General features: G+C 41.9%; 1 protein-coding gene across 2 annotated transcripts; it reads right to left on the reverse strand.

Annotated features, from left to right (window-relative positions):
- Positions 1–969: 969 nt before the first annotated feature.
- On the reverse strand, positions 970–14,215 carry AKTIP (AKT interacting protein). 2 transcript variants are annotated; one of them, XM_063410875.1, is made up of 10 exons: positions 14,077–14,215; positions 9,770–9,885; positions 8,601–8,806; positions 7,093–7,157; positions 6,909–7,009; positions 5,547–5,635; positions 5,377–5,475; positions 5,061–5,168; positions 4,447–4,507; positions 970–1,891 (listed from the first exon to the last, which is right to left on the reverse strand). In XM_063410875.1, the coding sequence occupies exons 2-10, from the start codon at positions 9,809–9,811 to the stop codon at positions 1,784–1,786; spliced, it is 879 nt and encodes a 292-aa protein (XP_063266945.1). In that variant the 5' UTR covers positions 9,812–9,885; positions 14,077–14,215; the 3' UTR covers positions 970–1,783. The 2 variants fall into 2 exon arrangements, with proteins under 2 accessions (XP_063266945.1, XP_063266944.1); XM_063410874.1 differs by having other exon boundaries at positions 970–1,894.
- Positions 14,216–27,433: the final 13,218 nt, after the last annotated feature.

The raw sequence follows: 27,433 nt of genomic DNA on the forward strand, positions 1-27,433 counted from the left end.
TAGCTCCAGGCCTGCCCCTGCCCAGGCAGTTCAGGCACTCAGCACAAGGCCGGGCCCATTGTCTGCTTCACGCCACGAGACCTCTAACTAAAACCTTGCCCGTGATAAATCTCAAGCACTTCAGTTTCAGCCTTCCCAATAAAAGAGAACAGCAGCAACAGAACTCATATCACAGTATTTTAGTGCCAACACTCCAGGCCAGTACATACACCCTCAAACTTTTCCTACATCCTTTTCCTGAAAGGCACACAGCAGCAATTTTCCAGGCAATACAAACTCACCTTCAAATCAGTTCCTCCATTCTTCTACTGCAAATCTGATCAGGCACATGGCAATTCTGAGGCACTCTCAATTCCTCATAACGTGCCAGGTGCCCAGAATACTGAGGCTGTTGGGCCATTAATGCCACTCATGACACTAAGAGAGGCAAGTGCCACAAAGCCATCTGTTTTTCCTGTCATTGAGTGCATGACACTGCTGGGAAACTCTTTGTGTATTTCCTTAGAAGCCAAGAAGTTGTTCTCAAAGAGAACAGTTTGCAAATGACAAGTGAATTTAACATGTCAGATAAAATACAAAACCACTGAACACAAACCCCACATCACTGCCCATCCTCCCAAAACACCACAGGCTCTTCCAAGGCAGTTGGCTGGCACCAATGCCAGCAGTATAGGCCAAGGGAAAAGCAGCCCAGCTCCAAGGGGTTAACACTACAGGTTTTGATAGGACACTTCTGGGAGGCAACAAAAGGCATCACACCAGGCTGTGGCATTAGGACAAGTCTGTTCCAAGTTCACTTGAGCTTTGAAGAGGTTTTCCTGTGTGCAGAACATGAGTCTCTTCTGTACAGGCTGCTCCTGGCACCCCATGAGCATCCCAAACACCTCTGCACACAAGCACCTGTGCAGCCAGGTGCTCCCACTCCTCACTAAGTGTCTGTCCACAGCACAGACCAGCAGCGACAAAAGCTAGAGCACGGATCCTTTTTATTTTAAGATGTCACTATTAACACACATTAGTCAAGCTACCCTAAGAAATCCCCTGGACACCCAGGGAACCTAAAATCCTCTGACACTTTATTAGTTCAAGAGACCACCATTAAAAGCTTTGATTAGTGTTTCTGTACTAAAAAGTCTAACAAGCCTGACATTCTGCTTCCACCCTGTCAGACTAATGTGTGCTTTAGTGACAGTATCCATTTACAAATCAATATTACATCATACATCATCCCCAGCTTTACTTCTGGAAAGTGCTAAATGGGGTCAATGAACCGTCTATTTACAATTTCAAATCCTAACATATTTACAATAGAAACCAAAAGTATTTAAAACCATTAAATATAGTGTTTAACTCTGCTATATTAGTTTACAGGAACACAGCTTAACTCTGGCATCGTATTTCCAATACTAATATTTCCGCCAGCAATTTAAGATTCTTCTTTAAAAATCGCTATTCCTGGAGGGAAAAAATAAAAGCTTAAAAACCAACCCAAAACCTCCAGGCATTTCAGAGCCCTGAGGAATTACCCACCCTAGACAGTCTTCAGGTAGAAGTACTGTAGTGTTCAAGAGAGACTTCCAAACTCCAGGCAAGCCTTTAAAACCTAATGCATACGTAGAACATTAAGAGTCAGTAATCCATTGAACAGGTTTACTGGAGTCACTGCTACCATTCGTGTTTTACTAATCCGTAGTCAAGAAGGAAACTGCTGCTGTGCTGTTTCTCCCTCCGTTACATTCCCTCCACCCCCAGAAAGTGTTTTGTGCACCAGTGTCCAGCACAGCTAAGTGGGCATCGTCTTCTCCTCTTTGCTGAAGGGCTGCACCGAGCCAGGCTTCACCCACGACAGGCCAGAGACGTGCATGCTCTTGCAGTGCTGATCTTCTGGCTTCTTCTGGGGACAACAAAGCTCCAGTTATGATTTTTAGATACCCAAACCCTCTCAACTCCCCCTCATCCATTTTACCTTTAGCAAATACAAGCACAGAAGAGGCTTGCACCACGTCCTCCCCTCAAAGAGGAACAGTAAGACGGCCATTGGTTTAATTTCTGGGAATGTGTGTGGCACCAGCAGAAGTACCCTGACAACAGAGGAGTTTTAAGGACTGAACTGAGGTACAGCTGCCCTATCCCACCATAGAGACTCAAGGACACTCCCTTTGCTTGGAGGCCCAGCCCAGCATCACTGCACGCTCTTCACCACATCTCTTGGTCTCCAGAAAGAAGGGTGAACCCAAACCCTCTCCCAGCACTGCGCCTGCAGCTCTGCCTGGCCATGCTGGGCAGGAGCACCGCACCCCACAGGCGGTTGGAACCCAAATTAATGTGCCAAAGCAGCAATTAATGCCTTTGCTAAACATGGGAGTTTCCTAATGCTTTCCAGGGATAGTCCTTCTCTGAGCATTTGTTACAGTTAGATGCTTGAACAACAGTGCAACAAACATTTTGAACTATTGCAATTAGAAGACAAAAAAAAAAAAAAAAAAAAGAAAAAAGGCTTCAAACTGAAGAAGAAAGATACAAATTGGAGCATCTGTAGATTCAAAGTAGTTAGAGATCAGTAAATTAGACATCTACTCTAGCTGGCCAAAGCAGCAGAAGAGCTTGCAGGGCTGTTTTAATACCAGCCAGTGTGCAACAACTACATCAAACCTGGAATGCTGTGCTGAGCTCTAGGAAGTGATGACTGCATGAGCAGACTTGGTTGTAACATGGAAAGTCTTTTACTTGACAAAGTAAATTAAGGCAGCAGGAGAAGACCCTTCACTTCTGCCCCTCCCCATGCTTTGTGCCAAAGGTGACAGCGTGTGACAGACCTGCCACAACACGCTGGACAACAGCAAAGAGGGATGAGTTCAGCCTGAGCCTGGCAGGGGCAGCTGCCTCTCCCATGCTGCACACAGGAACCACACCTTGGAAAAGCCAAGCACTCAGCAGGGAACTGGGACATCACTGCCCTTCCTGAATGGCCTAGCTGTTTCACAAGAAACAGGAATTCAGGGTAATGAACAAGCACTCAGGGCTGTAGGAAGATTTGGGAACTTGTTCTTACAGGGAATGTTCTCAGCTACACTGACATTTTGGGACACATCTCCTACAGCACAGAAGCTGGGCCATTCCAACAAACGACTGGAACAACTCAGTACCATGCATGCAGTAGTTACTGAAGATGTTTGTTTTCACCTAAAAGCAAACCAACAGGCACCTCCAAGGAAAAAGGGACAGAAAAAAGGTCACTGTTGGCTGTCAGTCTGAGACAGACCTTTTCCATTTCAAGAACTCTGACCTATTATCTCTCTTTGATTTAAAGGATAAGAAGGAGGTGAAGGATGAAGGAGAAAGGGATGAGAAAAAAAAGTATTGAAAGTATTTAAGTTTTGTAGAAACATCAAGAAGTCAATCTGGCCAAGATATTCTCCTGTGTGTTCCAAGGCTCCAATGTGACTCTGGCAGTTGGGAGCACTGCCACCCTGGGCTCAGGCAGTGTATTGTTTTAAGATCCATTTAAAAACCTCCCTCATGCCAGAAGACATGCAAGAGCATGAGGTAAAGGCTGCAGTGCAGAAGACAAGTTCAAACTGACAAAAAATAATTTTTCATTACACAAACCCCAGCAAACCATAACACAGCTTTAGGCCAAGTCAGTAACCAAAACATTCAGAGTGCATTTCCTTGCCAGTCCAGCTATGACAGCAGCCACTGTTTCAGAATCCCTTTGTACTACAAGTGGATTGACTTGTCAGGCCACTCAGCACAGACTCAGAATTGCTGTGTGCCAGCTCTTGTCGAGTGCAAAGCAGTAATTAAAAACAAAACTAAACAAGAACAGTCCGAATCCCAAATCACATCCTATCACCATCAGGTGAAAGCTCTGTGAGCCAACACATTCTTGCTGTCAGTAAGAGCACTCTGGGATGGAAGGAACTCCCAGCACCTTTTGGTGAGCTGATGTTGTCTCCTCAGAAATCAGCAGCATTAGAGAAGTGAGTAAGAGACTGTGGTTGTACTGCTTCAAAACCTTGCAAGAAGAAGAAAGTGCTGAAGCTTTGATTCACTAATGAGAGATCTCTCAACAGAAGGAAATGAAGATGCTGGGGACTGCCAGGTAATGCAGAAATGGTAACAGCCATGACAAGTGCAGGACAAGCTAACAGGCTGCCAATGAATTCATCTCTTCCATCCATAAACAACAACAAAAAAAAATCTGCTGTGTGCCAAGAGTTGCACTAACAAAGCTTTCTGGCTAAGTGACTAATTGCTTAACACACTGAAGTTAGAGCAGTGACGTAACTGCTTCGTTAGGAGACCACAGCAGTTCCAACGTTCCTGCTGAGCCAAAAGATGGGTGGGAAAAGGTCTCTCCAGTACACACAGACACAGAGAATCTTTCTTCCTGTATCAGACAATAAACCCTTCCCAGAGTGAAAATATGAACTTTGCACGTACCTTCTGAGTCAACATCTTCTCTCTAGCTTCATCATGTATAGCTGGATTCCATGGAGAAAAACTGTAGAAAAAGCATAGTTAGCTCTTACTTGGCATTCTTGCAAACTACAGCACAGAGAAAGCAGAAAGCAGTGATTTTCCTTTGTTTAGTTTGTTGAGTTTTAGGTAAATTGTAAGTGTCGTTAAAACATACAGTTAAGAACTAAATTCATATTGTCACGGATCTTTTCAACAATAAATGTTTAGGTTTTCATTTCTAAGAACTGGAAATTCAGCACATGTGACATGGAAAACCACTCCTATTCACCATGAGGCTGCCTGCTCCTTCCCCCCACACAGGCAAGCTTTAGCAGGATTTTAAATCTCTGACCCAAGCCACAGTCACGCAAACAGAGCTCGGGAAAGCCAGAAAGCAATATTAATTCATGGGCCTGAGGGAGGTGGGTGCTTCAGGGCTTTTTGCTTGTTTTAAGGTTTGTTTGGTTATCGTTTTGAGATTTTTTCTAAAACAACAGCAGGTCAGTTAGTCTGACAGAGAAAGGCTCCCATCAGCAACTACACCAAAACTTGCTCTCAAAACATTAGAACAGAGTGAAATTCATCAGAGTACTCACATGATTGCATAGGGGTCCTCTATTTTGGGCTGATCAAATAAATGACTACTGCATAGTTTGACACTGTCTACCACTTTACTTTTGAACAGCTGAACATCCTTTTCATACCTGGAAGACAGAAGTAGATGGTGTTAAGTAATTGCAAGGAGCCACAAGATTGCTCTAGAAGCACAGACTTGGCAAACCCCAGCCTGAGCTCCTAACACAACCAAGTCTGGAGGCAGAGACCACAAGTGGACTGAATATTACAAATCTCTTGCAAGCCTATGCCAAAACCTCTGAAGGGGCCATGCCCATACACATGGAAGATACTCACAGCACTGCAGCCTCAGGGTTCAGAGGACTGGTTGTATCAATCTTGTAGAAGACTCTGCGAGCGTACATTAACACTTGCCATATGTGATTATGATTTCTCCTAAAAAGAACAAAGCACAATGAAGAACAGAACAAACTTCTCCAATTATGCATCGATGTGTCAGCACTAACCTCCATTTTGCAAATGCTCTTTTCACATCCAGTTCACCAGACAAAGGGTCCACTAGCGGGTGAAAGACAGGCAGGTCAAAAACCAAGCGCTGCATTACAAAAAAAATTCATTATGACAACTTCAATCCTAATGACAACACCAGTGGGTGAAGGTCAGTCAAATGTTCCAAATACTAACTAATTGTTACTGTATTAAAAGAAAAAAACCACAAGTGACTGCTACCAGCTGTGAAACTGTAACCCAACACACCTGTGTAACGTGCAGGGTCTTGTCCTCTCTCACATGCTATCACCTAATCAGGAAACTAATCCAGTTAACTGCACAAGCACTAGTGCCAACACAGGTAATAATATCAGATAAGAACAGATTAAAGGAGTTTTTCTGGTTTAGCCATTTGTGACTGAAAGCTTTTTATATACTTGAGCTACAATCAATATTTTTTACCCTACACTATTTATTTATTTAAATAAACTGTGCTGTGACACCTTGGTGTCTTCAGCTCTGTACAGCTCATGTTCTCCAGTGTTCACACATTCTTCCAAACAAAAACTGAGTCTCAAGAGAAAGCTTCTAAAGCTCTCTCCTAGCAAAAGAATGTTGTCTGGCTGAGAGATACTAAAGTCTAACCTTTAAAAGATACTGTTTCCTACTAGTTCTGCTCTTTTAAAGATGATAGCTTTACATAAAACTTGACACCAAGTGGGCAGCTACCCAACACAGCGGTTGTGGGCACCTGCCCTCAAATCCTCCTCTTAAAGAAGTGTGGCCAAGAGGGTAAGCTGCTCTAAAGAGCCTGACTGCAACAAAGTATTTATTTTAAAAATGGTCTAATAACTGGGAAACTTTTCACTAAAAAGAGAAAGCAGAGATGGCAGATAACACCATACTACCTATCTCCTTCTCCCTTTGCTTCAATGGTCTCCCCAGATTTTTAGTTCTTTGTTTCAACGTAATTTAGAATAGACAATCAAGACATCCTGTAGTATTATAGCAAGCACAGCACAGGTGTCTGGATTTTACATTCCATAATATCACTACTCAGAATTCTGATACCTCCTCAAGGGCTTCAATTTTAAGTTCCTGCTGAGGAAGTAGCAAATCAAGAGTGGAGGGAAAGAACTGGTTGATTACTTAATATCCTAATGCATGGGACCTCAGGAACTTCACACCAGTCTCAGTACTCAGAGTAATCCAATTCCTCCACAGTGGTTTGCAAATGTGTACAAGACATGGCAAATGAGGCCAATCAAGTGAACAAAATGACTTCAAGGAAAAGGGAAGCTAATTGGTGTATCAGCTTCAACAGAAAGCCATACTTCCAGCACCAGGAAAAGAGAAAGAGCCAAGACACAACCACTTACCGGGCAGTCTCCATCCGGGTAATTATCAGGAATATAGACAGTGAACTTGAACACACCATCCTGGTAGAGCCCATGTCTTATGAATATTACACCAAACCACACTGCAAGTGAGAAAGATTGCTGGAGTGAAAGAACAAACACATGTACATCTATAAAACAATTTACAAGTTAAGTTTGAACTTACTTAAAGCTGATCGGTACGAGGGCTGCACGTAGACACCTGGCAACTTCTGCTTCACCACCAAGGTACTGCAATCAGAGCCAGCACTCAGAGAGCTCCACAGCAAACCCAGCAGGTACCACCCACAGCCAACAGGGCCTTCTTCCACAAACTCACTCCCAACTCCTAAGGCTGCTCACAGAAGGAGCTGACAAATACAGTGAAATCACACCCTTTCTCCTGCTTTTGGTACCACTCCACTTAGAGAACACTGTTTGTCTTGATAAAACTAGGTGGAGAAGCAGAAAAACTCTTCCCTCAGTAGATGCATTTAACATATGTCAGTACAGAAATTTAATTTTCTACTGAATCCCCAGTTTCAAAGTCAGGAAAAAAAAATTCAGTTAAGTAATTCTGAACATAGATTCACAGTCAATTGTAGTTGCTGCTGAAATGTGACCAAACTTCAACCTCAGTTTTAAACAAGTAATTCTCTATTACTTGCAAATCAGGCTGAAATTACACTGGCAATGGCCAAAACAAACCAAAAACCAGATTATTAACTTCACAGGTTTTCCAGTTACTTGGCATACGGGTCCACTAAACTGAACTCTACACACTTGCACAAATAAACAATCTTAAAGCAAACCACTAACACAGTTCCCCGCTTACCATTCCCCTAGTATTTGTTATTAGTTCCCCAAAAATGAATTTGCATTATAGTACCAACATATTTACTCAGAAGAAAAACATCTTTCTTGAATTAGAAAGTCTGGGCAAATTCCTTGAAAAAGAGATAAATGTTTTGAGAGTGACTCCTCACTTTCAATTTAACAGTTAAATACAAGAACTGAGACTCTGTGTTGCATAAGGACTCCAGGGATTTCATTCATTACATACTTGGGAATCCAGTATGTCTGTTACAGAGGAAGTCCCTTCAGCTCTGTAGCACTAACCAGTTATATAACTACAAGGTTTAGAGGACAGAGATTTTTATGCTCCTACAGCAGCCTACAAATTGGGTGAAACGCAACTCCTCCCTCAAAAGTTTCACATTAAATATCACAGAAATGAATACAGACTTCCCAACATCCACTTGATCAACTGTATCAGGCAGTGTCCAAGTGTTTCATGTGACAACTGAAGGAAGCTCCCACATCCTAACTCTGTTAGATAGCATCATATATTCATAAGCTTCTTCCCACTAGACATCTGCTTGTTTCTATTTTAATACTTTTTTCAAATATTTGGTATTTCTGACCAAAAAGCCATTAGGATACCTACAAGATTAAGAAACTGAGTAAGTCAGAGAATGACATCTAAAAATGCCCCTTAAAAATCTCATCTTCCTCTTCCCTTTCTGTCTCAAGAGATCAAGACTGCTGCTCCAGAAAATGAACTCTGCAGACAATGCTTTACTGCCTTCAAGGACTATGGCAGACACCATGGAAGAGCTAGGCCCCTGCAGGACTTTTTCCCCACTGAAGCATAAGCCCAGTGACCTAAAAAAGATGAAAAAAGTGAAAACCTACAATTCTGCAAGCAGAGAGTACTCCAAATAAAAGGGTCCATAAGAGGCATGTGTTCCATTTGTGGACTGGGAGGAGGTGGCAGGTGAAGCAGGCTTGGTTATTGGCACTGCATTCTTTGGGATAGAAGGCAACTGTTTCTTTGCAGAGGCTCGCAGGGGACTGGTCCGAAGCTCTCCACTCAAAGTTTTCTCTTCAGTGTCAGATCTCTGTCAAATCAAAAGAGAACCATGAGATCACAGGCCATATTTCTGAAATCATTCATTTAAATGATTTCATCATTTAAAAGATGAATATATTTTAACACAGGTTTAAACCAAAATTATGGTAATTACAAGTTTGACCAATGAAACATATCTTGGGTTTTGGTGATCTATTTATTGCTTGAGAAAGGGCATGGAGGAGTGTCCCTTTGCATTTTATTTTTAAATAGACTTTTTTTCAACTAAACACAACCTATAGGTACAAAAGTATTCAATGCTGGTTAGTAAATCTGCAGATTAGGACAAATGCTTAAGGAGGCTTATATTTATCTAGAACCTGAAACCAGACAGTATACAACATCAGCTTACAAGTCAACCTATTTCTAGCACACAGTGCATCAAGATAAATCACTTCTACTGACAAGCATCCTTACCCTGCAGACTTCAAAGACTCTTTAAAAGTAGTGTAGTAAAACTGAGATTAAAACCTGAAGTTTTATGTATTTCACTTTCTGCCTGTGCTTAAGACATCATTTCACTTGGAACTGATCCTATAGCTCACTCCCACAGTAAAAGAATCACCACTTGGCACTTGTATCAAGTTTAAATAGTTTTACTATAGGAACCTTTTCAGGCCTTTGCTGCTTTTTCTTTTTTGGCTAAGCTCTATATAAGACATTAAAATGTCCTAATAAAGTGTTTCCACCACTTGAACAAAATTGTTTCACATTTCCTATTTAAAGATGCTTCAGATAAAAAAAGTCAACAAATTCTGGAGTAGGCTCTATGCACAGGCACATTCCAGTTAACACAGCTCAAAGCTAGTTTGCACTTTTACTGAAGGTGATCACAACCCTCAGGATAAATGCACACTAAAACACTATTTGCAGATCACCTGATGTTTTTTCCAGCACTGCTACCACCCCTCCCAAGCATGACAACGCTGTCTGGCATCCATTCATTAAATACCTTGCGCACAGAACCTGTAGACATGCTCCAGAAAGGGTTCATAACGTGTACTCCAAATAAAGGGCTGCAACTTTTTGGTGTCTTCGGGGTGTCCTTAGGCCCTTGGGATTTATCACCTAAAAGAACACAGAATGAACATGCATTTAACAGATAAACAGGACTCAATACATAAATAGGATTCAGATCTAATTCTGCAGTCAGCATTATCTTTCTGTAACTTCAGAAGACAACTTCATATACTATTGTAACACCAACAGTAGTTTAAAAATACCAAAGCTCTATTATATGCTCCAGAAGAATAACACCTCTATTTTTGCACGTGAATCTCTGCCTTTTTTTTTGGCTAGAAAAAGACTCTACATTCTGCATTCCTTGTTCATTTTGCCAACGAGAAGAGAAAAATGGAACACCTCTTGGCTTAGTACAGTTTAGGAAGCTCCTCTACACATGCAAATATTAAAGTTATCACCTCCCCATTTCAGACCAGCACCAGACAGAACTATGGCCCTGCCAAGTGCTGTCCCTCACAGACACTGTTGACTTTGCACATTTCTGAAGTGTCCCAGTTTGAGAAATTCTGTCATTCCTGGTGACAGAGATGATCCTTTCATTGAGTTTGCATCATGTATGCGTCATTTTGTTTTCATCTGCATTGGAACACCACCAGGAATAGACAAAGCCATAGAACACAGAACTTTCTCTGTGGCTTATTTAATGGTTTCATTATGAGCACTAAAGCTTAGCTGATTCTTTAGATCAGCAGCTCAATAACAAGGACTTCAGCACTATTTGGAGTTTCAGTGTCATCTGCTGTGTATGTTCTTGCTTTCTACTCTCTTCTTTTTTTAAGTTTTGTTATTGCTTGTTCAAGAACTCAGATCCACAGCACCTCTTGTCTGGCACAGTCCATTGCCTCCACTCTTTTTCCTCTCCAGTTCTCCTACTTTCCTTCCTCATCTCACCATCCCATTTTTGGCTCCATCACCTAAGGTTTTGAGGCACTTTACTCAGCTTCTTTAATAGAAAGTTGCACAACATGGATCAAGAAAGCTAACGTGGTATGAGAGAGACAAAGCCAGTGGCACAGGTTTCTACTGTGGTCAACACATTTTTACAACAATAAAGAAGGCAGCACCTTTCACCACTGGTTTGAAAAGTTTATAGAGAAAATGGAAACATTATGACCAAAATCTTCCTAAAATTAAAAAAATGCCAATCTTCTTGAAAGAAAACAAAAACATCACCCCAGACAATTTATCCAAAGAGTCTAGGAATTCTAAATGTTTAAAAGAAACATCAATATCAAATCATAGCCTTCTAGGCTATGCAGTAGGCAAGCATTCAAAAAAAAGAAAGGGCAAGTACCTTTCAGAAAAATGATGAAAAATAATTTCCCCACCCAAAATCATCACAAACATTCCAATAAACAACAGGTTCCTCTAGGTATTTTTTTCTCTTCGGCAGCCAGAGTTTCACATCATTGTGAGCCACTGAAGAGACAAAGTCAAAGCACAGCTACTGCCCTGTGAGAGCAGGGAGAAGATGTTTTCACTTTCCCCATCTCTTGTCTGGAGAGCAGTCATGCCAGAGGCTGTGCCACAGGCCTTTCCAGCAAACCCGCCAGACTAAGGCAGGAAGGTAGGAGACATTTCCTTGGGAAACTCTGGAGTAACCAGCGGGCGGAGGAACTGACGCACACAGAGCACCCGAGTGGTCCAGCTCTGCCAACGGGGAAAAATGCTGGAAGCTGAGGCACAGGCTGGAAGACAATTAGCTGGAATCTGGAGTGATTATGGGACTGGGGCGGGATTACTTTGTTTGTTTTGGGCTGGTGTTTTTTACGACTAGGTAATACAAGCTGCATTATCCCGGAACCAGACACAGGAGAAAAGGAGTCAGCAGGACAAGGGATGACACAGGTAGGTAAAAACCAGCCCAACCTATTGCCAGGGAAACAAGGAATTTTTCTTGGTAACTGATGTTAGATGCAATTCAGTCACCAGATCCACCTTTCAGAAGGCAGCTATGTATCTCAGTACACCAACTTTGCCTACTTACATGCCATTAAGATAAAATAAAACATTATTTTAGCTCTAGTTAAGCTAAAGAATAACTTCCACAGATTGTCTTGCACAGCAAGCACTTTATCCAGTTGCTTGCCAGTTATAAATCATACATAGCATTGTCCTAATTTTATTGTTAAACTGCCTCCGGTCTCATACACCTGTTAAAATACTCTTTACAGTGGAGAACTCAGAACCTCAGAGTACACGTTTCCCAGAGGAGGGCCATTTAACAGGCCTTTCAAGATATTTTAAGAGTTTATTTCTAACCATATTCACTCCTACGCAGCGTGAAAGCGGAAAACTGCAGCTCTAAAGAAAATTCATTCACAACTGCTTATGCTCTCTAGTACCTTCACCTTGCAATTTACCACCCATCACTAATCACAGAAACAACTAAAAGCAGTTTTGAAAACAATAACCAAGTAACAGCAAATTAACATTAGACTACCTATCCTACTTCTCACTGTGTCTGCAGCAGATAAGGGAGTCAAGTCCTGATATCATTAAGTGGAATTTCTAGGCAGTTTAGGCATTCACTCCTACACAGGGAGTACTCAATGTCCACCCCAAGGCACCCAGCACTGTGGTATCTTCCAGTGCTGTAACTATAAAACCATCAGCTTCCCAAAATAACCCAATACTCTCTCCTCATTTTACAGAAAGGGAATAAAAATATTCCAAACCATCCCCCTCTCTCTCCTTTCACACTGCCAACACTCACAGCACCTCATCCAGAAGAGGCTCACTAGTGTGCCACTCAGTAGTACATTCTACTGATTTCTCCTGCTTTAAGCATAGCAAGCAACAGCAACCCTCCTAAGCTGTCCTCCTCCCACGGCTACCTTCCTCTCTAGTGCTTTCCTTTTAATAAAACAGCAACTAAACAAAGACAAAACACAAACTTCTGAAGAAACACTACTTCAAATATTGCTTCTTGGAAAGAAGCAATAACTTATCCACAGCACCACACTGGGACCAAAAGCCACCTGCTGCCAGGTGTAACTTCACATCCACGTCCTCCAGGTCTGCATTACCTGCAGTCATACCTGCAGCATGCAATACCCCAGCAGTCAGACCAAGCGTGAAGTCACTTGATACCTCACCAGCACTTTAAATGACTTCAAAAAACCAAAGTTATCACTAGCAAAACCATAACATTTAAGTTTTTTGCTTCTGCACCTTTTCCTTCTCTTCATTAGATAATCTCATCAAAAAAAGTTTCATTTTACCCACTGTTACAGTATGTGACATATTTTTCTCTTCTCACCAACAGAGTTATTTGATCAAACACAACACTAAAGCAATGTGAAGAAAACCTTATCTGCCTGGAACAGAGCAGTCTTCTAAAGATTTTCTGGAAACATCAACAAATCAAAGAGAACCACTCCTACACCCGAGAGCAAACTGAGCTACTTCAGCAGAGCACCAGAGAACAGTGCATGTTGCATACACAGTATTATGTGCTCGTCCAGCAAATGTAGCTGTTAGTTAATAAGCTGGAACTTATTTCTCCCCAGCACAGCCACTCCTGACCTCCTTTGGACCCAAGGCCCTCGTTCACCCACGCCTTAACCTGCCGGACAACAGGGGAGCCGCTGGTGGCGGTGAACAGGAACACTGACCAGTCGAGCCTGTTCGCCAACTCTTCTTCCACAGGCGGGGTACACGTTCCATACTAACACCTGCTGCTACGAGTTCAATCCTCTAGGAAACTGCAACCTACGCCAGCAGCCTAAGGGGCATGAGGAATTGGCCGGCCGAGTCCCCCAGCCCAGGGCGCTCCAGAGGGACCTGTCAGCCGGGGGGTCACGGGAGGTTAAGAGCAGTCCTGCCAAGCCCGAGCGGGCCCCGCGGTGCTTCCCGCGGAGGCCGCGGCCGTGCCGCAGCGCGAAGCCGTTCGCAGGGCGGGGAGCACTGGACAGAGGGCTGGAAGGCGCCGGGCCGGGCCCCGCTGGCAGCCGGGCCCCGCTGGCAGCCGCCCCGCGCCCGGCGCTGCCCGCAGCGCCCCTCGCACCCCGCGCGGGGCAGCGCCAACGGCCCCTACGGGCCGCGCCCGCCCGGCCGCTGCCGGCGGCAGGTGACAGCCCGCGGGTGCGGACAGCCCGCAGCCCCGCGGCGACACAACAGCCCCGCCGCCCTCCCGTGCCGCGGCGACGGGACGCCCGCGCCCACCGCCCCCGTTCCGCCCGGGAGGCTCAGCCCGAGCAGGGTCGGGCGCTGTGGCCCCTCACGCTCACCCACCGAGGCTCCGCCGCTGCCCCGCGCGGCCCAGGCCCCGCCGCCGCCGCTGCCGCCGCCGCTCCCGCTACCCCCGGCACAGCCCCATTTACCGCCCGCCCCTCGGGCCGCACATCCGGGCCGCCCCGCGCGCCCAATCGGCGCCCGCCGCTCCCGGCCCCGCCCCGCGGCGCGGGCGGCCCGGCCGCAGCCGCCACTCACAGCTCGGGACGGGCCCTGCGCGCCGGGGCCGCCCCGCTCCGTCACCGCGGCGGGCCCCGCCCCGCGCACGGCGATTGGTCATGGGGCCTGTCCGTCTCCTGGCGGATGGACCAATGGGATCTAGCGAGTGCACCTGTCATTCCCTCAGCCGGCTGGCCGCACCGGGGGTGGAGCTTAGAGAAATGAGCGATTCTCATTGGCTAACGGGGCGCGCGGGGGCGCACGCTATTGGCCGGTGGGCCCGAGGGGCCGCTGGGGCGGGGCCTGGCTCCCGTGCGGCGCCGCCCCGTGTCGGAGCGCAGGGCGGCGGGGCCGCTGAGGGCGGGGGAGAGCGAGGGCCGGGCTGCCGGGAGAGCCCGCGGAAGGGCAGGAACGGCGGGGCCGTGGCGGGGTCATCCGTGACAGCCGCACGGACGTGTGCCCGCAGCGGAACAGGGGCACAGCGCTGCAGCTCGCTGAACACCGAGTGTGTGTGCCCGGAGCCATCCACTCAGCCCCTCCAAAATTTTGCAGCTAACGCTGCCTGTATGAGCCAAGAGCTCCAACCTCCTACTAGAGGTGACGTAATCAGTCATGGACTTTCGTCACTCCATCTCGAAGATTACTAAAAATGGACACATTTTAAAAATATTCTCAGCTCGATTTTTTTTTTTTCTCCTCACAGAGTCACAGGATGGGTCAGGTTGGAAGGGACCACAGTGGGGCACCTGGTCCACCCTCCCTGCTGCAGGAATGACCCCCAGCACAGGGCACAGGGCTGTGTCCTGCCAGTTCTGAATGTCCCCAGGGAGGGAGACTCCACAGCCTCTGGGTGCTCTGCTCAGTGCCGGGCACTGCACAGCAGAGAGGTCCCTGCTCAGGGCCAGCTGGAACCTCCTGGGCATCAGCTCCTGCCTCTTGTCCCAGTGCTGGGAACCCCCTCAGCCTTTCCTTGTAAGAGACATGCTCCAGTGCCTTGATCATCTTTGTTGGATGGACCCGCTGCGGGAGCTCCACGACTCGTGCTGAGGAGCCCTGAACTGGCCACAGCACTCCAGATGTGCCACAGCACTCCAGATGTGCCACAGCACTCCAGATGTGCCACAGCAGGGCTGAGCAGAGGGGCAGGATCACCCCCTGCCCTGCTGGCAATGCTCTTCCTCATGCACCCCAGCATCCCACTGCCCTTATTTGCCACAAGAGTACACTTGCTGGCACGTTTTAAAACTGCTTTTTAAATTAAAAATACTGGCTTCTGATACTATTGCTGAGCAGGTACATGCACACACAGTGTAAATTTGTATTAACAATACATGTACACAGATAGACATACGAAATATGCCTCTAAAATTTGCTGAAGAAAAGGAGAGAACGAACCTCAGGAGTTAGTTTTTATTTGTAACTAGACTTTTTCTGAGCCCAGTAGAACAATTACAAAATTGCTATACTGAAAATGAAGTAATTTGTCAAGGTTTGGAAGGTGACAACAAAATCCATGCCATCTCAAGAATAAAAATTACTGAGAATTTTAAAAATCAATGCATGTATGGTGGATTTATTTTTGTTCCTAAGCTGTGAGCAAAAATACCAGGCTAAGGTTATCACTTTGTCTCAATTATCGTAACCTTCTATCCTCCTGTCCTCAAAATGCCACTTTCAAGTCTTCAGTCAGTTATTAACGTTATTATTCTGGCTAAACCACTGTCTCAAGTTTCTAAAACCCTTTGGCAATTTCCTGTTCTTCAGTGTTTCAAATGCAAGCTCTTTGCCCGCACCACTGAAGTGCTGCACAACTTCCCTTTAGGCTCATATCCTAAATTCTCTGCCTTCCACTGCTGCTTGCAGGAGTAGCAGTCACTTGTTACCTCCTTTTTTCTTAATCTCTTTCCTGCTGTTTATTTTCTTTTTCCTGCTCTAAATCTCTTCCCACCATCTCTCCTTTGAAGGTTGTGTCCCCAGAAATCTTGTTTTATGTGGTTACTTCCATCAGTGGGCTTTTCAGACCTAACCATTCCTCGAAGTGTCTTTCCTGTATCAGGTGCTGTCCTTGCTGAGGAATGAAAGATGAAATTGAAATCCTCATTTACACGCTTTGCTGATGTCCTAGATCTTATCCTGAAAAATTCTGTGGCTTGAACAACATTTTGGTGTTGACTGTACATGTTCATGTAATATAGTTTGCCAAACTATATTACAGTGGGAATAACATTTTGACTTTGGTATGAAGGACTGTGAGGAATACTTTATCAGGCCTTTGAACAGAACATTGTTAATTCTCCAAACCCCTCTATAGTCCAGAGTTTCCTATTTTTCTAACTAGAGGATTAATATTCTGACAAGAAAAAAGCCATTGTCTAATAATTTTTTTAAAATCTTTTTTAGATTCCCTTCCTAGTCATACCAAATGTGAAATAATTCTACTTAAAGAATCTTTTTATTTTGACCAGTATAAGAGATTAATCAGAATGTTTTTAGTATATTATTTATCTCATGAAAGATTTTTTTCACTATGGGTGAAATATTTACCTGTAGCAAACGTTGTATGATTAGTGCATGCCTAAATAGCCTTTAGATACCCTTTTCCCTGCTTTTAGATACTCTGTTTCACCCAGAGTTCTAAATATTGTACGGAATTTTTCCACATTACCTATGTTATACCCCAAAACCATACACAGTCATAATCCAGTCCCCAGAATTGCCAAGCACCTTCCTGTACCCTTGTGGAAGAAGGGAGGGTGCTGTGTCTGTATCGTTTAAGGCATGGTCAATGTAATGCTCAATTGCTCAGCCTGGGAGGACTCTGGATAGCTCGGAACGGACCAGAATTTCCCCTTGTGTTGGCTGTGGTTTTGAGAGGAAATCTGAGCCAAAAAGAGAGGAGGAAAGATAAACTAAGTCTGTAATTAGCTGGGGTTCGGCACCGCTAGATGGTGTCCTGCAGCTGCTCTAGGCACACCGCGCTCCTCGGGCAGGTGGAGGGACAGGAGCCGTCCCTGGCGGAGCGCACCGTGTGCGGGACACGCCATGAGCGCTCTGCTCACCTCCCGAGCCCCCAGCGCTGCTGCAGGGAGGCTGACAAAAGAATCGACCAGCAACCTACATAACCTTCCTCGAAAATTACTGATATTAACATGACTTTTTCTCCTTGCAATGCAAGGGTGAAATATGGCATTTTCTTTTTCTCTTTTTTTTTTTAAAGCTAAAAAGCAGAATAACAAACATAGTTAAAACCCTGAACATAATTTTTTTTTTGTACTTTCAAACGCAGTTCCTTTGTGATTTGTATACTACAAGAACATATCAGCTACTTTCTAAAGCAGTCTAAATAAAAATGAAAGCAGCCAAGTAAACAGTTTAGATTTTTGTTTCCTTTTTTACATTGGTGAAAATTGTGTGTTGTTTCATAAAGAGATTGTTTTAAATTTCTCCATACTGGTCTCTATTTGCATAATTGCTAATAACAAGACATATCTTTTGAGTAAAGAAGAGGAGAGAAATTATCAGATCTCTAAAATATGTTGAAAAATTTGCAAAAAGTATTTTAAAATGAGTGTTTTCAATTTAGATGTATCTATGAAGCAATGGATGGACGGAGGTGACTCACAGTGCACAGCAGTGCAATTTATCCATAAGGAGGCAGACATCAGGTCACAGTTCTCCCCTCATTCTGAAGGCCAATAGTACAAACAATAATTAAACAAACTATTTGGAGTATCTACCTGCTGTAAGGCTGGAGCTATGGCATGGCTCTGAGCCTTCAATGGCAAGGCCAGGTACAGGAAGGCCTTGCCTGAAATGTGAATTCCCAGACAGGACTTCATGGCTTGACAGAAAATGCTGCCAAGATTCCTGCTACCTGTGCTGAGGCTTCAGCTGCTTTGGCACATTGCTCTGTTTGCATTTGAAATTAAGGTAATAAAGTGCAAGAAAGAAAACATTCATTAGAAGCTCGATTTTTTTTAGGAACGCTATTGGAAACTAACAGCAAATCGAACACTAAGCCCTCCTCTAGTTTACACCCACCTAAATGCCACCTAGTGTGGCATTTCTCTATTTTCTTAAAAACAAGCATAAAGATGGAAACTTTTTCTACTAGTAGTGTCGATTCAAGATGATGTACTTATTTTTCCTATTTTCTTTTTTTATTACAATGGAATTGCTAGAATGGATGCAGCTAGAGCTGCACCAATATAAAAATGCTTTTGACTGTGTATCTATTTTCCCTGAGGAAGAGGTGAGATGGAGCAGCACTAACTGCATCATCAAAATTTGTCATTTAGTTCTTAGGGTAGAATCACAGCACCTACTGTTGGTCTCTGCTCAGTCAGCAGCAAACTATTATAACAAGGACAAAAATATTAAATTTATCTATTCCCCATAGAAAGCCTCCTGTCTTCCTAGACTCACTTAATATAAAAAGAATACATTTGTGTATAATATTCAGAGACTTTTGTATTTGCATGGCTGTCAGTGTGTTTCACAACATGAGAGATTGACTGTATTAATGGTTCCTGAATAGCAGAAGCTCCTATCAACAACTAATTAAAGATCAGATCATAGACTTCAAACTAGACTTTCTTCAACATGTCTCACACTGAGGAAAAAATACATTAAACATTTAAATCTGAATGTATTTCAGATTCCTTAATTTATGAACTAGAAACCTCAGTTACTGTGAGTCCAACTGTGCAGAATTCAGAACCATGAAACTCATGGAACTGACTTACTGTAGTCTTTTATTCCTTTGTATTTGCTTTCCTTACAGCTCTTATTTGAATGGTGAGAATTACAGTTCCAAGATGAATTTTGGTTCTGCACAGTATGATTTTGAAAGCAATTTCTTATTATGAGGAGAGAAAGGACTATTTATCACTATTTTTTTTAAGAAGTTGAACACTTGAATCAGACTAAAGGCTTATAATGTCAGAATAAATCCCAAAGGAGGACTTAGATCCCAATTGCACTGATTTTCTACTGATGAGAATACTTGCTTCCAGGTAAAACATCCCAGGAAAGATAGATGGAGGAGAAGCACTCAATTTGTTAGTCATACATTTTGAAAATGTGTTCCTTAGCAATCAAAATCCTACAAATCCTGTTTGTAAATGGTAAAACGTAAAATTAATCTTAAAACTATATATCCATGCAACTTATTTGTAATAGAGACATTGTCAGGATAAAAGCCTGTATATTTAATTCCTATCTTTAAATGTCTACTGATGAATTAAAATTCCTCTTTTCAGAATTTTCACAGCCATTCATTGAAAGCTTTTTATAAGTTATTAATCAGACTAACCAGACTTACAGCTCTAATTAATATTTCTTTATGAATAAGGGGGTATTTTTTTCTCTATGTCTTCCTTTCATGGAACATTTTGAATCATAATAATGTAGAACAAACTTTTAAACAAAAATGTATGTAAGCCCACACTCTCAAGGATAACTAAGATTACAGAGTAATCAGAATGAAGAATCTTTTAGAAAAATCAGTTTTGCAGAGAATAGTTATTAAAGTGCATCTGTATGAGACAACTTTGGCAAATCAGTGAACACAGTCCGTGTAAACAAGCTTTGATCAGCAGTTTCCACAATATCATTATCAACTCCAGTGTTTGCTGTAATAGTATGATGTGATGAGTGAAAGGCAGACAAAAACCAATTCATAATTTTCAGCTGGAAAATCACAGTTAATTTGTTGACTGAAAAATAACTACATAATTTCAGAGATGATAAGACATAATAAAGTAGGACTATTCTTTTCTCCACTCACACCTTGAGCCATATTTCTACACAAAAGTCACTTTCCTCCTTTCATCTTCTTATTACTTTCTGGGTAAAGTGACATATTAAGCAGGTATGTAAGTGGTTGGTAATTTTAAAAAGCTGAATATTTAAAAAACTTAGTGGATGACTGATCAAAGAACTGAATATGAAGAGTAAAGACTGGAGAGAGAGGGTGAATATGCAAAGGAAGCTTTCACATTCAGTGGGGAGCAGCTACCAAGGTTTGTAGCTCAGTTAATAAAGTTCCAAGCAGAGATGATGTTGGGCTTAAATAAAAGGCTGCCACTGGCAGCACCTTACAGCCCACATTTCCAACCCCTGCTGTAAAATCCTGTCCCTAGGGCTGCTCCACCCTCGGTGATCTGCCATGCAGTCTAACCGTGGTGACCTCAGTATCCCAATAAAGGAAAAGCTTGTGAGAAGGACACTTTCTCTTCCCTCCATCTCTCCAAACAGAAACTGTAGCTGATGCTACTGACTCAGAGTTTATAACTGGGAGCAGAGAAGTTATGTTGGCAAACATAAAGAGCTGAATGGAAACTCAGAAACACCCTTCTCCCTCACACACAATTTTTTTTCCAGTTCTATATTCTGTATATACACTTCTGGTTCAAACTAAACAGTGTAGTAGATAGTATGTGTTTAGAAGATGGCATATAAAGAAAACATTTACTACATTAGGTCTTTTTAGAGCTAGACTGAACACACAAGGAAAAAAGAAAGCCCAGCAGCTCAGCATCCTCCCACAGGCTGCACACCTGGCACCTGGGGTAAATGCCAAGGTGGTAGGGTCATCCTTTCACTGGAAACAGGCAGATAGGAGCTGGTTATGTCTAAGATTTGTTCTCAAATTTTTTAGGAAACACAAGCTGGGTAGTGCAGGAAAACAGAGAACATTTGGGTTCCACTGCAAATGGATCCCTTCAATGAGCAGGAGATGAGCAAGAGCACTGACTCACAGAACCGACTGTCTTGGAAATGCAATTGCACTCAGGATCTGGCTATCCAGTTATAGCTGAAGAGCCTCAGAAAAATGAACACTGCGAGATGGAAAATCAAATATTTGCTCAGTAGGAAGCAATTTCAAGTCAAATGAGGTTACTGTTGGCTTCTACTGCATCATAGGCAGCATGTAGGAACCTCAGTCCGCCTCCCACTTTGGACTATTCACACCCAGTCTGACTAGTCACAAATTAATGTTTTAGGGACATTGCAGCCCAGTTATAAAAACCAACTAATTTCCTGTGAACTTCAACAAGATTTCAGTTGAGATATTTCATCTATGAATAAGAACTTAGGTTGGCAAAAAAAATCTTCAATAGAACATTTCTGTTCCCATCTGTTTCAAGTGGTTTATTTTTTACCTGAGTTTTGGTATCTTTTCTGTGCCATCTGTAACTTTTCTTTGTAAGTTAGTGTAATTTTGTATCTCCCATTCTGTTCTATCTGTTTCCTCAAAATAATAATTTAATTCAATCTTATCTTCTATACATTTGTCAGTTACTAAATCCACAAGAGGTTGGGAGGTCTAATTTTTCTTCCTTTTTGAGGGACACAAGTAATATGTCTGCAGTTCTGAAATCTGGCTTGGCTGTTTGTGGTTTTATTACACAGCATTTCATTCTAAAAAGCAACAGTGTGAACTGAGATTAGATTTAAACTGAGTCTTTCCAAACATCATGAGAATTCTTCTGTCAAATAAAACTTTCATCTTAATTATCCTTGATAATTTCCACTTTGCAAACAAAAGGTCCCTTAATGCCTTTGGAAAATGAAGATTATGAGAAAGAGACTATAAAAAGATAAACGTCTCATTTTGCAGAATTTTAAATACCTTCTTTCAGATAGTAAATCTAATGTTAATTAATACTAGGGTATAATATTAGATTTCTCTCGTTTATGAAAATCCTGGGTAGAATGTTCCCTAGTGTAGTATTTTCTGTGTTATTTTATATATTGGCTCAAATTTAAAGCCAAGAATATTGCTGAAAAATGTCAAGTAACTTATTCAATAGTAAAGCAAAGAACTACTGTCACAATTTAATTAATTTTCATTATTTAATTATAGACTGTGTAATTATAAATTAATTTTTATTTCCAGTCCCTCTGAAATCCTGCTCACCAAAGTTTTGAACACAGGGATGTGGTTTAAGTATTTGAGCTGGACAGAACTTCCCCATTTTCTTTTGACAGCCTCAGAGTGTACGTGTGTGGATGCACAAGTCTGGGTATGTAAATGCACAGAGTGCTAATTCAAACACATCAATACCTTTCTTAAGTAATTGTGGCAGCTGCACACCAAGCCAAGCACTGTATTCTTTGATAAACTAATAATTTTTTTCCTACTGCAATACATGATTTAATATGCTAGTTTGTCTGAAACTAAAATACCTCTACAAAAAGTACAGGCAACATTTTTGTTTTAAAACTGTTGCTACTTCCTGTTGTAAATCACAGAGGATGCTCTTGGAAAGGAACAGGCAATGGGTTGTGTACAAAAAGAAGAACACGAGCCAACAGCCAGACAATAGCAACACAGCAGCTGTACTTCCATGTGGAAAAACCATCATCCACACAATAATCAGCATTTCTTCCTAACCCTCATTATATTTACAGAGCCAAATGAGCCACCATGACAAAATAAAAATATTTAAAATTAAGATTTTTTTAATATTAGAGATTAGGAAGGATCAAAACCCACCATAAAGACAGGAAAATGAAAATCTCCTCCTTCCTCTCTAAGTATTTTTGTAATTAATTTGAAATTAGAATTTTTTTTTTTCAAGACAATTTTTGGGCATGTTGTTGAAGTTTTCTGTGGCTACAGTATGGCCTAAAATTAGCTAAGTAGATGTGCATTTTTTACCTTCTCCCACCATAAAAACAGAGAAACAACCAAAAATACCCAACAAAAACAACAAAAACAAATACCTCCACAAACAAAAAAAATCCCCAAATCCCAGAAACAAGTGAACAAACAACTCCTCCCACAGACACCCAGAGAGATAAGGCAAAATTAAGTTCTTTACAAATGGTAATGCAGATTAATAATTTGATCTCACTGTAAAATTAATTCCTACCAAACAATAACAATAGATAATTTTATATGTTTATACCCCGTATATAAAAAGCTTTTGCAAGTCATATGGCACTTCTGCATCCTTGAATTACAGCAGGGATGAGTTTGGAGTGGTGCTCTGGAGGCTGTCTGCTCCAAGCATCCTCCCTGATGGCAGCAGGGCCATCTGGAGCAGAGTGCTGAGGACCACCTCCAGCTGTGGTTTCAGTATCTCCAAAGATGGAGAGCTCTAAAACCTGTCAGACCAACCTGTTCACTACTTGGTCTCCTTCACACGACCTCAAGCTTCATGACCTGTCACCACAGGCCACAATAACAGCAGCAACAGCAGGGCTGCAGTGAGCAGCTGTTTGGGGAAGAGCACAAAATGAAATCTAAGGTAAATTATGGAAGAGGACAAGATGGGGAACTGTTTTCTATAGAAAAAAAAATAGTGTGTAAACTGTAACAGCTATGCAGCCTGCTGAAAAGATCTTTAGTTGACTCAAACTTAGGAGAAAAATCTCTCATCTCCCTTTCCTGCTCACTCGATCTCCAGCTATGGGTGTTTAACTACCTGAAGGAAATGCAGGTGCTTTCACCAATTTCCTTTGCTGAACCTTTTGTTATTCAGGAAGGATAATCAGAGTCCTGAGTTAGAATAAATCTGTAGTGCTGTGTGGAATGCACAAGGGGAGCATGCAAGATCATCCATGAAGCAGAAGCAGCCTAGGCAAGCCTTGTTGTGGCACCTAGCTGGAGTGTGCTTGTGATAGCCACAGCACACATGGCATGGCTGGGTCTGAGCACACAGCCCAGGTGAACTCCACTGCACACACTGGCACAGCTAGAATGTTTTATACCATGGCTTGGTAACAGACCTGATACTTTTTTCCCCAAGAAATAACTTACAAGCATACTTGGATAATAGAATTTTTTAATCCATTCACAGTGGTAAATGATAATCAAGATATGTAGCTAAAGGATGATCACAACTGCTTCACAGACATGCTCAAAAAACCCAAACTAAAAATAAATTAAAAAAAAAATGCAGTCCTTTCTTATAATTAAACACCCCAACCAAAACAGAACTAAAAAAGCTCAATATTAGCTGCTCATTACAACAGCTATTTCTCCTTGTTCCCTAGAAAAGAGGTTACCTTTATACAAAGCACTGCTTAGATAACTGATGTCATTACTCACCTGTGAGAAAAGCAAAAAGCCCTGTGCCCATAGAAAGCTGGTGGAGAGACCAGGGATAAGTTAAGGGATCTATTAATTTTGCTAAACACTACTGAGAAAGAACCGAATTACAAGACAATAAAGAAAGAGCAAAAATTCTGGGAGATAAATATCTTTAATCTAGTGTAGAAAGCCAATTTCAAATAAGACATTCAATAAACATTTTAATAGTGAGAATGATTAACCACTTTAGCTACTGAATGGAGTTATATTGCTTGATTTCTACAAAGTGAGCTTGAAAATCTCACAGTATAATACTTTTTTTAATCTTGCTACTGGGTTCAGTGTCACATTGACTGGATGAACTGCAATGGCCTACCAGAAAGGCTGGAGGTGACTTATTACCCCTTTTTGGGATTTCTGTGAATTAATGGAGTCCCCATTAACTGTCCCTGTGTTAATATTACAGCTCATCACTCTCTCTTTCTATACCTGAGTACTATTAGATCGAGTTTATACAAATAAAAATGGATGCTCAAGTTCACCAGCTTTAAAACATTAGCATTTCCTCTGGCCTACTAACAGAGTCCCAGTTAAGATCAATGCAGGTCTTTGAATAAGAATAGGAAAGCTGAACACAGACATAGTGTCTCACATGGAATTTTAGCCTGGTTTTTAATTTTCTTTAAAAGAAGCACTAAGCACATTCTATTTGGAATACATTTAAATATGAAGAATTTTAGGCTCCTAACGAGTATGCCACTGAGGTGGAATCACCTCAAAAGTATGGGATGGTAATTATTATCACATGGCAGTGACTGATTTATTAACTGTGCAGTGAAGGAGCCAAGGTTTGTGTTACAGGGATAGATTCCTCATTTTTACTTCCACCATGTGTCATAGTAGAATCTACTGGAAAATGGAGTACAAATCATTCAGGAATTTACAACAGTCAGTTGAGCCAGTTCTGTGCTATATCATTTCTGGAAGTGAATGCCTTTGTTTTGCACCCTAAGGGCTGCTTATATGCATAAATAGCCCCCCTTTTTCTGTTTCTGAATCACAGTGTCCAGCCAATACAAAAAAGATTATGAGGTATGAAAACCGCGCATATCTCCACCACAGAACAATAACAAGATCTATACTTTGATTTCCTGGGAAATAAAAATTGTAGCTATACTTCCTGTCAGACCATTCCTTTGAACGTGTTCTCTTCATAATTTGGATTTTGAATCAAGTTTAAATGGCAGTTAAAAATCGTATGTGGCAGTACACAATGAAATTTAGCTTGACAGCCTGGACATCAAAACTAAAAATAAATGACTTCACATCCAAATAATAAGTAATAACAATGTTAGCCTGCATAAGAATAGCAGGACTGGATTCAAATACAATATTAATTTTAGGGATATGAGTGACTAGGGAGAGACAGAGGCAAAGAAACAAATCCTTCATATAGCAATAGTCTCTTCTTATCCCCCAGGCAACTGGCTGCCTTTCACCTCGGCGGCGGAGCAATTATGTGGCATAATGACTGCAGTGCAAATAAGCAGGGAGATTTTATTAAACCAAATGAGCAAATCATCTGCGTATTATTGCCATTTGATTGACAGTGACAAGTGTCGAGCAGACACGGAGGTGAATATGATAAAGAAGCTTGCAGGAAAGCTCTTGATAATGTTACTCTTGATAAAGTTGCTCTGCAAACCTCTCTAAGTAAATAAAGGGGAAGGAATATGATGCATATTAATTCGCATAGTTTGCAACCTGCCACAGGACTAGAGGAAAAGTTGCAATAGGTTCAGCACATGGCATTTCATATGAATTCTAAAATTGCATTTATGAGTCTCACAGACTTTACAATAATATATTAATATTAAAAGTAAAGGTCATTCCACATAACAGCTAAGCTGCCTGAGCTTCAACCTTTATATCAATAACAGACTCGGGCTGGGGGCACGAGGAGAAGGAAAACAAGTGGAATGATCTGAATAAATGTAAAATGTTACTTAGAGAGATTGCTGCCTTTTGCTGGAATGTCCATTTACACGTTTGTACTTCCAGTGGACAATCCCATTCCTGACAGGCCTGCCATCAGGATGATGAAATCAATACCTTTCATATGGGGATGTGATTCATTGGCGTGGGCCTCAGGTAAGGCACTCTCACATTAATGACTGCCTCATGACATCACAGCTGCACACTGCCCAAAGTTCAGCACTGCAGGCAGCGTGGAACTTTGGATAATTACCTTTGGCACACGGAATGAATTAACCAAGGTGACTGGGAAGCTTTGACAGCAACACCCGTGGAAGAAAAGCAGCAGGGATAAATCTCCTGTGCTGCAATGGCACTAACATCATGAATAAATTTGAGCTTACAAGCTGAAATTGTTTTAGTGGATAAACCATGTGATAAATAGATCTCTTTCCTCTACTCCTTCATATTTTTTATTACTTTAAATTTGAATGTGAACAAGCCACAGCATTATGCCACACTTCAGTGAACATTCTTTTGCCATCAAGTACCATCAAGCTGAAGATTTCCACTCTTTGAAAAAGAATCATAACTGCGAGGAAATGTTCTTGTCATATGAAGTACACTGTAAAATGCGGAAAGCATTTTTGATTTATGCTGTAATAGTGATTTGAATATCTATTTGGACATATTTCAAAGAGATCAGCTTTGCAAGGTTCTGCATAGCCTGAGCTGATTCTTGTGCTGTGCTTTAACTGTGCAAGTCAACTTCAGCACTGAAGAGTTGGCATGCTCAGAAAAACTGAAGCCTGATAAAAAAGACTTAAAGTCTCTAGAACTTACTTACATTTTCCAGCATGTGAGCCCTCCAACTCTAGTGAGCTTCCAAGGGGTATGAACTGAGAAAAAAACCAAAAAGTAGAATAAAATATTAAGTACCCAATCCATTTGCTGTAGTATTTGTTATAATTTCTTGTATAATCAATATGCTATAATAAAAAATTACTTTAAAATGCTATAATTTATTGCTTAAAAGCATCAGATGAACTTATTTCTATAAAAAGGAACTAAAGTATTCAGTAAAACAAGTTAGTTTTTCTATATTCACAAGTTAATTTCTATTTTAGCATATTAATGCATGGAAATTTTTAAAATGTTAATATGTTCTCCTGTTGCCAC

Source organism: Prinia subflava, chromosome 13, assembly GCF_021018805.1.
Source record: "Prinia subflava isolate CZ2003 ecotype Zambia chromosome 13, Cam_Psub_1.2, whole genome shotgun sequence".
NCBI classification, from domain to species: domain Eukaryota; kingdom Metazoa; phylum Chordata; class Aves; order Passeriformes; family Cisticolidae; genus Prinia; species Prinia subflava.

Bases quoted from the DNA above. Each gene is read 5' to 3' on its own strand.
- AKTIP (XM_063410874.1), bottom strand. From the start codon at position 9,811: ATGAACCCTTTCTGGAGCATGTCTACAGGTTCTGTGCGCAAG. The intron at 8,807-9,769 runs GTATTTAATGAA...TTGATTTGACAG, and splicing joins CTACAGGTTCTGTGCGCAAG to AGATCTGACACTGAAGAGAA. The intron at 4,508-5,060 runs GTGAGTACTCTG...CTTTTTCTACAG, and splicing joins GAGGACCCCTATGCAATCAT to TTTTTCTCCATGGAATCCAG.